Source organism: Schistocerca nitens, chromosome 2, assembly GCF_023898315.1.
Source record: "Schistocerca nitens isolate TAMUIC-IGC-003100 chromosome 2, iqSchNite1.1, whole genome shotgun sequence".
Taxonomy (NCBI): domain Eukaryota; kingdom Metazoa; phylum Arthropoda; class Insecta; order Orthoptera; family Acrididae; genus Schistocerca; species Schistocerca nitens.
The window spans coordinates 743,708,371-743,724,365 of NC_064615.1; the positions used below are offsets into that span (position 1 = coordinate 743,708,371).

Consider the following 15,995-nt stretch of genomic DNA (forward strand, 5'->3'; position numbering starts at 1 on the left):
TGATTGGCACTATGGTGCCTGTTTACCGGCCATCTGCTGGCAGAGGCAGGGCTCATTCCATCTCCACGCCATCTACACCACCGGGCAGTACTCGTTCGCTCTCTCCTCTTTCCAAACACTCAAGAATCGCACAAGCATCGTACGTCCTGGTTTACATTCCGGAACCGATCAACGAGGACAAACCTCCTTCGCTGTCACAATCACCGCCACCGCCACATCTGGCTCATCTGTACTGTTGATACCACAATATTTTCGGGGATGAGGCCAAGAAGTGCAGATAACCTTGCCAGCACCCAAACGCTGACCACAGGATCTAAAAGACGCCGAGTCCTGTGGGGAACTTCACATGCGACCTCAAACATTGCATTCTATCCACTCGTCCTCTCGGCCGAGCGGTCGTTTATATGTGTCCGACATTTCGTCACGGCTTGTTTTCCTAGTCGACACAGGTGCTGACATGTCCATCATACCTACATTGTTGGCTCCTCCCGTTTTTTCACCGACAAAGTTGTGCTGTCAACGAGTCAACATTAAAAACTGTCGGCTCTGCTAAAGTTATGGTGCATCTATCTCCTACTCTACGTTTCCCATGTACTTTTTACATCGCTGACGTTGATGAACCAATTCTCAGTATGGATTTCTTGTCCCATTACAAACTCTCCCCAAACATAGTCCAAGGTTCAGCGCTACACCACCCTTCCGACACTCAGATATCCTGCTCAGGCACTTATGCTCGTAGTTCCGTTTCCTTCACGACATGTGATTTGGTTCGCAAATGCTCCACCATTGAGGACAAAATTGTGACCTGCATCATTAATCTACTGTCAGAGTACGACGCAGTGGCGCAACTCCGTCGGCAAAACGACAAGTTGAAACAACACATTGCTTACACTTTTGATGAGCTCACTACGGGCATTGCTCACACTTTTGATGAGCTCACCACGGCTCATACCTCGCTGCTGCAACTGCAGTCCACAGTTCCTTCACCTGATCGACCTTCATCAGCAGACACCAGCATGGACACTCATCAGGTTAGTTCAAAAACATTCATTGTAAGTGACAATTCGCTTTCAGTGATCTCTGCACCCTCCACATGCATGCTACGTGCAGTGCTATGTGTTCCAAACAGTGCTTCTAATGACAGTCATGCACGCAATGCGAACACACCCACCATACAGGCAGCTGCCCTGCGTGTGAGTAAAAATTCTCCCTCTCTCGCGCGCCGACCACGTGATTCGGCGGCCATCGCCGTTCCCCGCCCGACGCCAATGCCTCTCTCGCTGGTTACTCAAGGCAAAACTAACAACTGACAAGTCGCTGCACGCTCCGATCCGCTCCATGCTGCGCGTGCAGCTGACCTCTCCAAACAAGCGCACGCCACACTCACGTAATAGGCATGCGACTTTCGTGCTGCCTTTACTCACTCGCGCTAATGGCTGTGCCTCATCGCGCCCCACTTGTCTCAAAACTTCACGTCAGGGGGTTACTCAGCCTCGTGTGCAGTTCTCAGTCTCTTCCCTCACTGACAGAACAACACAAGATAATTACCACTGCTGGCCCTCCTATTAGGCACAAGGTTAGATGCCTCAACCCCATTAAGTTGGAGGCAGCCTGGCAGCAAATTAACGAACTTCTGAAGGCAGGCATTCTACAGCCTTGGGACAGCAATTGGTCTTCACCAATTCACCTCATTACCAAACACGATGGTTCTTTCCAAATGTGTGGTGATTACAGACGCTTAAACGCTCGCACCGTCATGGACAATTTACCCAGTGCCAAACAAACGATTTCACACATATCTTATTGGGCGCCACAATCTTCAGTATGATTGACTGTAAATGTGCCTATTGCCAGATTCCCGTAGTGCTGGAAGACATTCCAGAGACTGCTGTTATCACCCCGCTCGGTTTGTTCCAATACAACTTCACGCCATTCAGCTTCAAGAATGCGGCACAAATGTGGCAACATTTCATTGATTCAATCTTATGACAGTTCGAGTTCTGCTTTGCATACCTGGATGACATCCTCATTTTCAGCAAGTCGACTGAGGACCATGAAGATCATTTATCCCAGGTCCTCCAGACCTTAAACTCCAACAGTGTCGAGGTCAACAAAGATAAATTCCAATTGCGCCAGTCTTCTGTGACATTTTTGAGTTACACCGTCTCTGCAGACGGAATACAGCCTCCCAAATCCTGCGTGCCGGCTATCACATCATTGACAACTCCAGCTATGTACAAAGAACTCTGACATTTCCTGGGTACTGTAATTACTACCGCTAACATCTACCTTCTGCTGCCGCTGTGCAGGTCCCCCTGACGGACTCACTGTCCAGCAAACAGACTTTGGGCTTTAAGCCAGTCCGTTGGACTGAACCTATGCTAGAGTCCTTCAGGCCTATAAAGACAGCGTTAACTCACGCCGTTGTACTCGCCCACCCCGATCTGTCAGCCGAGTTGTTCGTCACTTGTAACCTCCCCTCTCACTTATCGACCTTAATGACAGTGAAAAATTAAACCACGAGCACCTAATGGAAATTTGGAAAAAGCAGTCGTCACCAAAGTCAATCTGTCGGTAAAGAGGGAGGAAAGGGTTACATCTAAATTAAAGGAAAAATGCAAATGAAATTGGTGGAAATTAATTTTGAGAAAAGGGTAAAATTAATAAAGAAAGTAAATGTGTGGTCATTACGTTAACAATTAATTGGCGTTAATTAGATATTTGAGATTTGGGGAAAATTACGGTCGCCAGTCCTATGGACAACTACTATAATAACTGAAAATGAAAGATTAATGCACATATAATTAGCACCAAAAGCGTGGCAACTGAAGGTTGACACGTGTTGTGTGAAAACTGAATGTTTGTCAGAGGTAATAAATTTCGGTACACTTTGGCTTAATTTAGCAAAAGAATTAATAAAACCAGAAAATTGAAAGTTAATTTAGTGATTGAATTTAATAGAGAACTTTGTTTCTGAAGCACTAAGAAATTCAATAAAATAAGGTTAGTCTTGGGCTACCTCAACAATCATTTCAAAAGCTACTTGAATCTATGCAATTTAGAAACAAGAGATTTAACTTTGAACTTGAATTAAATGATGCAGAACAATTAACAATAGTAAAATTTAGTACGTACCAAGCTGAGCTGCAGTCACAGGTAAGCTAAAATATGGTAACAAAACTCGCACTCTTAATTTGTGCTTGTGTAATCTAAATATTGTAGCCAGCTATGAATACTTTAACTGAACTTTGAAATTAAAGCAGTGAAATGGAATGATATTACTTTAATGCTGGCGTTTGAATTTCAACGACACTCAGGTTCATTCTGGAAAAGGAAGGGACCCTGCTTGGTAATGCAATCGGGACAATGAGCAACAAAGGTTCATGCTACGTTGCTGTAATTTGATGACACAAATTGACCAGTTTGAAAAGCTGAGGTCTGCCATACAGTTCTAAAACTTTACGTGCTTCCAGTCTTCCTTGTTGGCTGATTGAAGGTTTGCAGTCGTTGATCGGGGAGGTGCCGACAGTCACTCATTGTCGGCCATCGCTGTTGCAGAAGCTGGATGTTGGCGCGCCTCCTTCTCAACATGGTCACCAGGCGAAACGGGCTCTTGATGTGCGCCAGCTAATGCTTCCCGTCTGCGACACCGTGTCAGAAACTATCATAGCAAGCCGAGCGTAATTACATGCTGCCAAACCCCGAAAGCGCGGCAACTCGCGGGAGCATCACACAACACACCTGCTCTACCGCCCTACTCCAGCCAGACTCTCTTCTGCCCACACTCCACGCGGCAGAGTTAACACTACCAAAGATCATAAACACTTTTGGTTCTCCACACGACCTATCGATGTAATCGTTCGATAGCATAGTTTTCCCTAGGCAAGACCCAGCGCAAAAATACAAATAGTATATAGAAAACAAACCAATTATACATCGACATAAATGCATAAATATATATATACTAATTGTAAAACAATAACAATATATAAAGACATGGAAATGTCATATCTTCAGGTAACAAAATAAGGAAAAAAAATTATAGTACAATAGATGGAAATAGGAGGAAATGCATTTCCGGCGTTACACACTACGGATGCTAGCGACATTGTGTTTGGGGCAGTATTACAGCAACACAAAGGTGACATGGTTTCACCCCTTCATTTCTTCTCTACAAAACCGTCTACAGCACAGAAAAAATATTACACTTTTAATGGAGAACTTCTGGTGGTCTATGAAGCCCTCAAACACTTTTGCCCTGACATTGAAGGCCGTTCTTTCTTCATTCTTACTGACCACAAACCACTGGTGGACCCTTCTGCAACCCTCCCAAGGACCCACCCTTTCGGCGTTTCCACCACTTCAACTTAGTCTCTCAATTTACTATGGATGTACACTACATCAAAAGCATGGAAAACATCCCCACTGATTTTTTTCGCGGATCAATACTGTCTCACGCATTGTCGATTTATCCAACCTCGCCACTCTCCAGGCCTCTGACGAAGAAACTCAAGCTCTCCTCATGGATCCTCGGACATCACCCATGTTTACCAAAGCCAAGTTCCCCGGCGTTTCAGACGAAGTGTGGTCCAACTCTTCTACGGCACTCTGCGGCCTTTGCTTCCTCCCACATTGCACCGACAAGCATTCGACACCTTGCATAACCTCGCCCACCCTGGCGTCCATACCACCACGTCCCTTGTCACCGAGCATTTTGTTTGAAAAATTGTTAAGCAGGACTGTCAAACCTGGGCACACAGCTGCATTTCCTACCAACGCAACAAAATCGGATGCCACCCCCCCCCCCCCCCCCGCCCTTGGCAAGGACATTTTCATCATGTACATATCATATGTCCTCTCCACAATCTAACACATGTCTCGTTGGGTGGAAGCTGTTCCTTTGCCCAACATCACAGCAGAAACCGTGCCCAAGGGATTCGTCTCATCATGGATTGTTCACCATCACCACCGGCCAGGGTCAACAGCTCGAGTCTGCACTTTTCATGACTCTATGTAACCTTTGCGATGTTAAAAAAATTCATACAACAGCCTACCACCCACAAATCAATAGTTTAGTAGAACGATGGCACCGCACCCTTAAAACAGCACTCAGGTGCCATGACTGCCTCTAGTCTGAGGCACTTCCTAGGGTGTTACTCGGTCTCCGTTCGACCTTTAAACCTGACTTACAGGGAACCATCTCTGAATTCGTTTTTGGTGAGAACCCGGTTCTACCTGGGGAACTTATCCTGCCTCAAGCACCCAAGGATTTCCCCATCTCCCCAGACTTTACTAGTAGAATGCGCACCCACTTCAGACATGCACGGTTACACCGGCCTGTCAGTCATTCCCCACTGGACACTTACGTGCCAACCGCACTCAACAAAAGATCGCCTGCAGACCAGCTACACAGGCTCAATCCTGTTTTCATGGACTCCGACGCCCCTCTGCTGTCCTAGTCGTACCATCCGGATAAATCTTCCATTGCCAAGCCTGATGATGAGTTAGCTCATTCCATGGTAGGGTCTTGTTCTTCTGATGATTCATCAACACAGTTCATGGGTTTCCCAAACATGTCGTCATCAACCCCATGTGCAAGGTTTGATAATGTTTTATCTAATGGAGAGACTTGCTACCCGACTTTCAACTTGCACTGCAATGTACCACCTAACCACATTGACGATGTGTCTATTGTCGCTTTCGACGACCATGTGCTCATGGTCCTTACAGACACTGTAAACTCGACACTCAATGAGGAACTAAATGTCAAGATAGTGCATAGCCTGTCCCTCGCCTGAGAGTGCGATCCATCGAGAGTTCGTGCGTTCATCTCCTCGGACGGCTTGATCTGCATTAGGGGCAGGCACGCTCGCATGCTACACCCCTCCCGCCGCCTCTACTCCCAGGCCGGCCAACACATCATCTGCCCCCGCTGGCTGTCTGATTACAATGTGGACCTGCAGCCCATCACCGCAACTTCGCACACCGCCCTGACTGAGATGAAGCTTCCAGTCGTGTGCCTGCCACCTCGCACTACTCACTCCAATGCCGACGCCCACACAACCTCCCCTCAGGCCTCACAGGCCATACTCCGTATTGCGGGGGAGGGGGGGGCTGTGTGACGTCAATAGGTCACATTGCCCATGTAAAGCATGATCTTTGATCTCTGACAAGCTGACATATTAATGTTCCAGTCAGCCTTTGTACCTTGTACAGTGTACATGTGTATCTTTCTTTGTGCTGAAATATATGTATGTATAGACATTTATGGGAACAGTTTGTTGCGTATACAGTTATCTGTACTCCCGTTTCCCATAACCTTAAACTGCTCTTGAATACATTTTTTATTGTGCAAGCAGTTCTAGTCAAAGACCACTATCCAGCACTTGTTCAGTGCATGTCATGGACCCAGAAAATTTTCAGGTGAAAAGGATGTTTGGGCATTGTAATAAAAATATAAGCAATACTTCCAGATTTTTGTTGACAACTGGACAACAGTTTTTGATTAGAACCAGCTGCACATTGAAGAACAAATTGAGCAACGGCTTATGGTGTTACATGATGTCACTTCTATAATTTATAAAACTGTGGAACACAATCAACAAAAATTAAAGATTCTGTGAGTGGTGCAGGTAGTAACGTGCTCCACAACTGTCTAACTTTATCTCATATGGTTCCACTGAACCTGTGAAAATAAATAAATACATAAAACTACTTCCCACACTCTCAATTCTGAGTTGTGAGAGACTTAGAATTTGTTTTCCCATATTTATCAAAAGTTTCAGTTTATCATTAAGTCCCGATAAATACGAAGGCTGGAACTTAAATTGTGGCAACTATTTATTCACAACCAATACAAAAGAGTTACATGTTTGCACCTGTTACTGTCCTTCAAAGTAGTCACCAGCATTGTGTAGAACCCATTGCCAGCGATTTGGACAGCATAATATACCGTTAGAAGAGCCTTTTCTGTTGATGGTGCGAATGGAGAGGTCTAAAGTTATGATGATTCTCGTGTACGGCTGTGATGGTGTTATCCTAATGCATTATGTTCCTCCACGGCAGACCATCAATGCACAGTATTACTGTTCATTTTTGGAGTATCACCTGCGACCAGCTTTGTGAAAGAAGCGGCAACATTTTCTGTGCAACCCACCCATCATTTTGCATGACAATGCGCGGGTACTTACAGCACAAGCTGTGGCTCTCTGTGTGATCCATGGGACTGGGAAGTACTGTATCATCCACCATACTCCCTGGACTTAAGGCCTTGTGACTTTCATTTGATTCTGAAGATGATAGAACCACTTCGTGGCATTCGCTTCAGAACTGTTCCAGAGATTAGACAGGCAGTAGACTGTTCCATTCGCACCATCAACAAAACAGGCTCTGCTGACAGTATACTACGCCTTCCACATCACTGGGAATGGGTTCTACACAATGCTGGTGACTACTTTGAAGGACAGTAACAGGTGCAAACATGTAACTCTTTTGTATCAGTTGTGAATAAATAGTTGCCACTATTTAAGTTCCAACCCTCGTATATCACTAGCTCTGGATTATTCTACAAGATGTTTTTTACTTTGCAAAACAACAAAAAACACCTGTTACTTGTTACTTATTTACATACTATGTTGAATAAACAAAGCCATATTTTACATAGACTTGTGAAGCTCCTTGGATTAAAAGTGTGATGATATTTTGCAGCCTTCTTTCAGTGGATCAAGGCCTAGGGGTGCTAATGGGCTGTCCCAGGCCAGAACTGAATGTCCAGGGACCAAATGAACAGACAAGCATAATTGATTCTGTGATTGACTTAGGCACTCATACCATGTTTCACATGAGGCAGCCAGTAAATCTTACGAAACATGTACATCCTCTCCAACTGCCCGACTTATACGTGAACAGGTAATTTCTCTTCTTTGCTAACTGACTTTCTGTTACGCTTTTGACAGTTTCTACTAATATTGTACATAAAAACAGTTACTTCATTTTTTTAAATCCAATCCAGTTCTTGTAGAACAGAGGTTCATAAAACATGGTATGAAAATAGCAATATAAGTTAACAGAAACATTCTGTAAGCTGTTGCTAGAACAAATCAAACACTTGTGATAGTTTTTCACTCTTTCTAAACATATGATATCACTTTCTGACTTGATGTCCCAGTGAGGAAGTATTAGACTACAAATCCCGAGGTTGAGATACAAAGTCCTAGAGCACCATCAACTGATAAACAGCATTTCATGTGTTGACTGTTAAATCTGCAATAGATAGCACTCAGAACAAATGTTTTGTTTCACTGATGGCTACTGTTGTGAATTAATGTTAGTGTAAACAATCTGAGAGAGTGATAGAGTAGGAAAGAGAGAGAAGAGAGAGAGAAAGAGAGAGAGAGAGAGAGAGAGAGAGAGAGAGAGAGAGAGTTTATCACTAACAGCTGCAAGGTCTTTATTAAACTGATTCAATTGGCTGTAGAGAAAATTTAATGCAATCGTAGCTGTCCTTTTGCTATCCAAAACTTTTTACATAATTTTTAATAGGAACTCATTTTGCCTTCTCCCTGTTTGTTATTCACCTCCGTGATAAGTTCTTCAAAGGACAAATATTTACCTTCATTTAATACTTCCACAGTGATCTTCTTCATTGTTAAAAGAAGGAATCACAGCAGAATTCCATTCCCCAATGAACAGATTTAATAGTCTAACCTTGATGTGAAATACAGCAAAATTTATTCTGTCTCAGATAATTACTGGTTCATTAGGAATATTTGGCGTCCCTCTTTACAGAGTTCCACAGAAAGGCCTCTCCTTGTATATCTGGTGTTTATCTAGAGCTCAGGCACCCCACTTGCACAGGTAACATGCATAATTAATGAAGCCTCTCTCTATTGTCCACACAGGATTCTTCTCTCAAATGCGTCAGGTGACAACTGTAACCAGTACGTAAGAAATTCCTGTTGGGCAAGAGAATGCTCTTGAGACTATTGAGAAATAATCACCAGACATCTAGAGGCTACACCAAGTCTGCTGAGAATACCTTGAATGTCAGCACAATAAACAAATTGCTCTTATCCTGAGAAAAAAGTCTAAACTGTGATGGTTTACTGGTGGATAAAATGGATTCTAAGTCACAGCACAACCTTTTTAGCAAAAACATGGTTTTAAACTGAATGAATGTTACAGCATGCAGGGAAAATTGTCTTCTCATTTTAAATTAGCACTGCTGCTCAAAAATATCATGCAAAATAAAATGAGAAGAAATGTTATCCTGTGTAGATTGTTGAGACAAAACCTTCTACACAAGTTAGAGAGCAGTGTAGAATACATAAAAGTGCAATTACTGTTCTCATGTCAAGTCATGGATATTTTAAAATACAAATTATATATTAATGGATTCGCTCTTAGGTGCATATATTTGCTATAAGTATCCTGCAATCACTGCTCCTGCTTTCTAATGTATAATTTCACTTGTTTCACATACCTGAAAGCTCTCCTTAACTATGGAATCTATGGACCACCTTGTGAAAATATGAACAGTTTACATGAGATGACCTGGGGTGAAATTTATAATGAACCAAATGTTGACATAAAATTTAGTCTGTTCCATGATAAATTCATATCATTTTTTAAAAATAGTATTCTGCATAAGCTAATCAGAAAGGATACTAAATGTGATGTAAAAAACTATGGACTACTAGGGGGATCAAAGTGAAAGGAAAACAGAAATTTATCTGTTGGCAAGAACAAGTAAAGATCCTTCAGTAGTTCCGCACTACAAAGCTACTCAGCATTATCGAGAAAAGTTACTATAAAGTAAAGGAACATGCACATTATGCCACAAACCAGTAATTCCAACAACAGATTTAAGGTTGTATGGAATGTAGTAAAATGAGAAAGAGGACAAGAAGTTACAGAACAAGATAATAACACCATTAATTTATTGGTGGACTGTAAATTATCAGTCACAGGTGGCAGATGTGCAACTTACATAAAATTCAATGACATGGCAGTCTCACCACCTTATCTTTCTGAAATTAAGAAAATTATAGGTTCTCTCAAAACTGAAAGCTCATCTGTATTTGATAACGTTTCCAATGGAGTACTAAAGACTTCTTCCCACACAATAAGCACTGTCTTTTCTGAAATATCTAATGCATCAATAACTCATGGCTCACCCGGTTAGCTGTGTGGTCTAATGCACTGCTTTCCGGGCAGGAAGGCGTGCCTGTTCCCGGCACGAATCTGCCTAGCGGATTAGTGTTGAGGTCCAGTGTACCAGCCAGTCTGTGGATGGTTTTTAAGTCAGTTTTCCATCTGCGTTGGACAATGTGGGCTGGTTCCCCTTATTCCGCCTCATCTACACTATGTCAGCAATTGGTGCGCAAACACTGTCTCCACATACGCGTACACCATAATTCCTTTACCATGTTTGGGGGGGGGGGGGGTCTACTGGGAGCCAAACCACACAATAACCTTGGGTTCAGTGTGGGGCGGCGGTGGGGTGAGGGGATTGCTGTAGCCTGTTGAGGGGTTGTGAATCACCGAGGGCTACGACAGGGACAAAGCCTCTCTGTCATTTCTAGGTCCCCAGTTCCATACAATACAATACAATACAATACAATACACTGACTCAAGGCATTTATCCAAAGAGATTGAAATATACTACCACTGTTGTTAAACCCCTTCTTGGAACAGCGGGTAGGAGAGATGTCAATAACTACCTATTTGTTTCACTATAAACATCATTTTCCAAAATTTTTGAGGTCATTCTAGAACAGTATTCCACCTGAGCAAAAATAATATCCTCAGTAAATCACAGTATTAATTTCAGAACTGTTGCTCAATTGAGAATGCCATTTGCACATGCACTCACTATATTTTACAAGCACTAAGTAACAAAATAGAACTGGTTGGCATTTTTTGTAATGTATCTAAGGCATTCGACTGTGTGAATCACAAAATTCTCCTGATGAACTGAAGTTTAGTGGAATTGCTGGTGTAGACAACCAGTGGATAATGTCATACCTAGCTATAAGAACGGAGAAAGTTCTACTTAATAATTCAAACAATGTACACAGGGGAAATTCTTCTGACAGGAGAAATCACCTGGGGGATTCCACAAGACTCAGTCTCAGTTCTACTACCGTTTCTCTTATATGTCAACGATAGACAAGAAGCAGAATTAGTTCTTTTTGTGGATGACAATAGCACTGTAATAAATCCAAACATACTTATAGCAACAGAAGAAATGGCAAATAATGTTCTTAAAAGTATTATTGATTGGTGTTCTGTTAATGATCTCACTCTCAATTTCAGAAAGACACAACACATTCAATACTGCTAATCTATAGCTACAACATCTATGGTAAGTGTAATACATGGTGAGAAAATAATAAGTGGGGTGCAAACTTCAAAATTTTTAGGTATCCATGCAGATGAGAATTCAAATAAGAAGGACTGGAACTCCTAAAGCAACTTAGTTCAACCAAATTTGCACTTCAAATCATTGCAAATCTTGTAGAGAGGGAAATCATTACGTTGCCATGTTCCACATATTTTTATTCAATAACATCATATGGAATAATATTCTGGGGTAATTCATCTTTAGGAAAGAAAGTGTTCATTGCTCAGAAATGTGCTGTAAGAATAATATGTAGTGCTCACATATGATCATATTGTAGACATCTGTTTAAAGAGTTAGGCATTTTTAATGCTGCCTTAGAGTATACATATTCCCTTATGAAGTTTGTTGTAAATAATCCACTGCAGTTCAAAAGAAACAATGGTGGACCAGAAGAAAAAAATATATTCATTACTCCACATTAAGGTTGAATTAAGCACAAAAAGGGGTGCAAAATGCTGCCACCAAAATTTTTAATCAGTTGCTCAATGGCATAAAATGTCTTACGGACAGAAAAGCTAAATTTAAAAACAAAAGTGAAACATTCTCTCCTTGACAATTCCTCCAATTCTGTAGAAGAATTTCAATTTTTGTAATGACTGCGTATAAGGTGATAAGTAGAAATTACTAACTCACAACTGTATTTTTTTTTTAAATGTAAATGGTCAGAATGTAGCCATATTTACATATGGAAGCATACTGTGAATGTAAAATGACTTGTTCCACATCATTATAATTAATTGTATAAATGATCCATGGAACAAGAAACTAACTCATGTAAACACACATTTGTTCCTGTTACATGGTTTTCCACGTACCTGTACACCGCAACATTTTACAGCACATTATTATTAAAACAGTACAGATAGGCTTTGTGGGAGTATTAAAATCTGTTGTGAAATATACTCATGTAAAAATGAACAGCTTTTGGATGTTACTTATACATCTGTTCTTGCACAGGGAGATGAAGTACACTACTTCAGAATCATGTGTGCTGGTCACAGTTGACAAAAAAGGCAAAGTATGCTCCACGTTTCTGAAGCTTCATAGCAAATGTGACAAAGCTAACATACTTTGTTTCACATGGGAGAATGCTACAACAGCTGCATGCCACGATGCTGTAGGTACAGCTGTCATTGATTTTTATTTAATTGTAAGAGCAATAATGTTGTGTATGAAGTTGAAAACTACTTAACAGTGTTATTATATTCCACTTTTTAAGCATGCATAAGGGAGCAGCATTTACAAGTCTGGAGGATATTTAAGAAAGAGCAAAATATTTAGGAGTTTTTTGAGCAAACGGTTTGAAAAAAAAGTTCAGTTTTTATTAGATCAGAAGCTACAACCATCTGAATTTACCTACACTGAGTTATTGGTTGCAAAGCAACTGAATGATTTCCAAAGTTCAAATTCAAAAAACTTCCAAAGTGATTTTCAGATTTCTCTGCACTAGTATGTGCAGCTCCTGTGGTGCTAATTTGTTGTCCTCATATGAGAATATGAGTAGTTATTTAAGTTTACACTGTAGGCTTCATTCTTTACCCATGAGAGTACACAAGAATATAACCAGTAACATTGTACACCTTGAGCTCTAGTCAACCGTTTGTGAATAAATACTGTTACATTTAATCAGTGCTGACAGAATCAGTCAACTTAAAAGAGCACACACAATCTCAAAATCATACACATGTCTTAAAATAGCAGCCTATGAATATGATAGGGTAGAAAACAATGGGAAGACAATGCTAGAAATATGTTCACATTGTCATGTACATTACCATTAATACTTTCAACCTTTTAACTCCAATGTGAATTACAGACACTGATACCATCACAGTTGAAAGCAGCTTCATCAATAAAAATGATGACAGAATAAATCAGCAGTTAGCAATCACTCCCTTTATTATGAAGGCACACTTGCTGTATGTGAAAGTCTTACAGCCTATAATGTTCATCATTTTTTTCCAAACTAAGCGCTGAAAGTTGAACAGTGGATGATACTTCATACCATCTTGTTAACATGCAGGATCATTGAATATGTGCCTTGTAGATACTTGGAACTGCATCAGTGTCACATAGCTATGCTTACAAGACAGTATGTTGTATTTTAAGAACAGTAATAGTGCTCCCATAAAAATGAATTATAAAACCAAAAACCAGTAATAAACCAAATACATAGTTGTTTTTAGTTGTAGCATCTGTTACACGTACATGCATCTATAAATAAAATATGGGAAAGACAATCACTCACCTATACCTGACCACTGCATGGAGCACAGGCACACTTAACAGCAAACAGTATTCACATGAGCTTTCCAGCTCTTGCTCTTGCTCTTTTTCCAGCAAAAGTACACGTATTCACACACACACAGACATCCAAAAGTATATTTCCATGGCCATTGTGAGACTGATTATCGGTATTCACTTTGTGAAAGCAGCTCAGGCAACTGCTTTCAATGATCAAGTATCAATAATCAGTCTTGCTATGAAAAGTTCAAAAGCTAATATGAATGCTGTCTGCCGTTACTTGCCTCTGAACTCCATATGCCGTCACTTGTCTCTGAACTCTATACATTGATCTGCTATTGATGAGTGATTGCCTTTCCTTTATTTTATGTACTGCTCCATCCAGGATTTTCCATTTTTGTTGTATATGCATCTGTTGTATATCTATGGCATGGTATGCAACTGGCAAGAGGCTACTTGCACATCTAATTTCCAGAAGCAGTGAGTCTGACCAAAGCAATATCCAAATAATGGCACATGGAAGCAGCAAAAGCTGTTCATCCATCTAGTATCATATAAATTTTTCAACCACCACCACCTGAAACAACCAGCAGTCCATTCCATTGTTCAGCATATGGTCTGCTCAAAGTTGTGTCAAAAAACATTGGAAGTAGTGGTATCTGCTTTTATCCTTAAGTAACGATTTATACAAAACCTAGAGGGAGGAAATAGATCAAGATGAAATATTTTAGGATCCCATGAGGATATCATTGAAATCTATATAAAAAAGAATGCTAAATGTGGACTGGTCACTTTCATACATATTGATATGATTGTTGTACCTAATTCAAATTTTTTGTCCTGTTTGGCTAATATAATATTAATTACAATCTCATTGCTGTATTTTATATATATCTGCCCTGTCAAATAAAACTGGTTTTGTCAGTACCATGTAGAGTGTTTGCCTTAAGTCAGTTTTATGTTCAGTAATCCATTTTCACATTGGTTTTATAAAAAATTTGACCAATTTTGTGTGTAATCTTTCCTCAGTATGGTAACAAAGAGAAGTGTAGCTTTTGATTTCATTGGTGATATACTTTCTAGTGTTATTTCTCTAAACACTTTATCATTTATCTTGTTCAACTTATTGTTGAAAGGTCTCTCTATGATGTTTGGCCCAAATCAGTTATTGATAACAATGTGATGAAGAGTAGTAAGTTCTTTTTCTTTCTCTGTGCTTTGATGATGTGAATATTAACACACTTTGGACCACTGCATGGAAAACGTTCTTTTTGTGAGTTAAAGGATGATAAAAGGACATATGAATAATGTTATCCATTATGAGTGGCCTGCCGTATATGTTAAATGCATGTGTTCCATTATCATTACTAAGCCTTAAGCCAAAATATTCATCTTCCATTTCCATTGTTAACGTAAGGTTACTGTGCATGTCACTGAAGCATGTGTGGAGTTCATTAATCTCTGCATCATTGCCAATCAAAAAAATAATAATCTTGTCAAAATAAAATATGATTTTTACCAGACAGTATGATGAACATTGTAATCTTCTGCCAATCTTGCACTTGGAGACCAAAAAAATTATATAATATTGTAGATGCATGTATTGCGAGAGATGTTGCAAAAAAAAAAACAGCTATTTGACACCAGGGTACCATCCTTTAAAGTGATGTAGTGTTAATTCAAGACTTGAAGATAGCCACTTTGCCTGAAACTGGTTCTTTGTGAATAAATGTACAGCACAACAGCTCTTGATGGTTCCACAATGCTGTATTGTAAATATATTAAGGCTGTGGAGTAGTGTTTGCAGAACAGTAATATCCATCCTATCTCAGTGATTTACAATGTGCTCCTGAGGCTTATTTTGATAAATTCAGACTAAAGGCGTGAGCAGCAGAATAAATATGGTTACGATACGATGGTATTGCAGTGCCTATGTTATTCCAAATTATGATGCGATGTTCCTTCAGACATGCATGCATGTCCAAAGGTAGAGGCTCTGCGGTGGCTACAGCCACCATGAAATATGTGAAATGTATCTGCAGTTGTGAAGATAGACAACTATCAGCTGTATACTGTGCCAGAACAGGACTCGAACCTGGATTTCTTGCTTATACTGAGCTGCAGACACACAGTTGATGATATATGGAAGTTTGGGTCCAGCCATTAGTTGTGCTCAGATATGCAAAAGGTAAGGCTACTTTTGCAATAAGTGGGAAATCTGTGTGAGTCCCGGTCTGGCACAAATTTTCTTTGTTGCCATTCCAGTATGCAGCTGACGGTTGTCCATATTCACAACTGGGAACATGTCATGTAAATACGATTACTGTTCGAACAGCTATTAGTACCA

The 15,995-nt window shown here is 40.6% G+C and overlaps 1 protein-coding gene across 1 annotated transcript in view; it reads left to right on the forward strand.

Annotated features, from left to right (window-relative positions):
* LOC126235300 (serine protease nudel-like) overlaps window positions 1–15,995 on the forward strand; it is a 212,883-nt gene that overhangs the window by 185,154 nt on the left and 11,734 nt on the right. Inside the window, exons 15-16 of the mRNA XM_049944025.1 lie at window positions 7,708–7,908; window positions 12,362–12,521. Coding sequence (XP_049799982.1) covers window positions 7,708–7,908; window positions 12,362–12,521 — 361 coding nt within the window. The remainder of the gene's footprint in view (window positions 1–7,707; window positions 7,909–12,361; window positions 12,522–15,995) is intronic.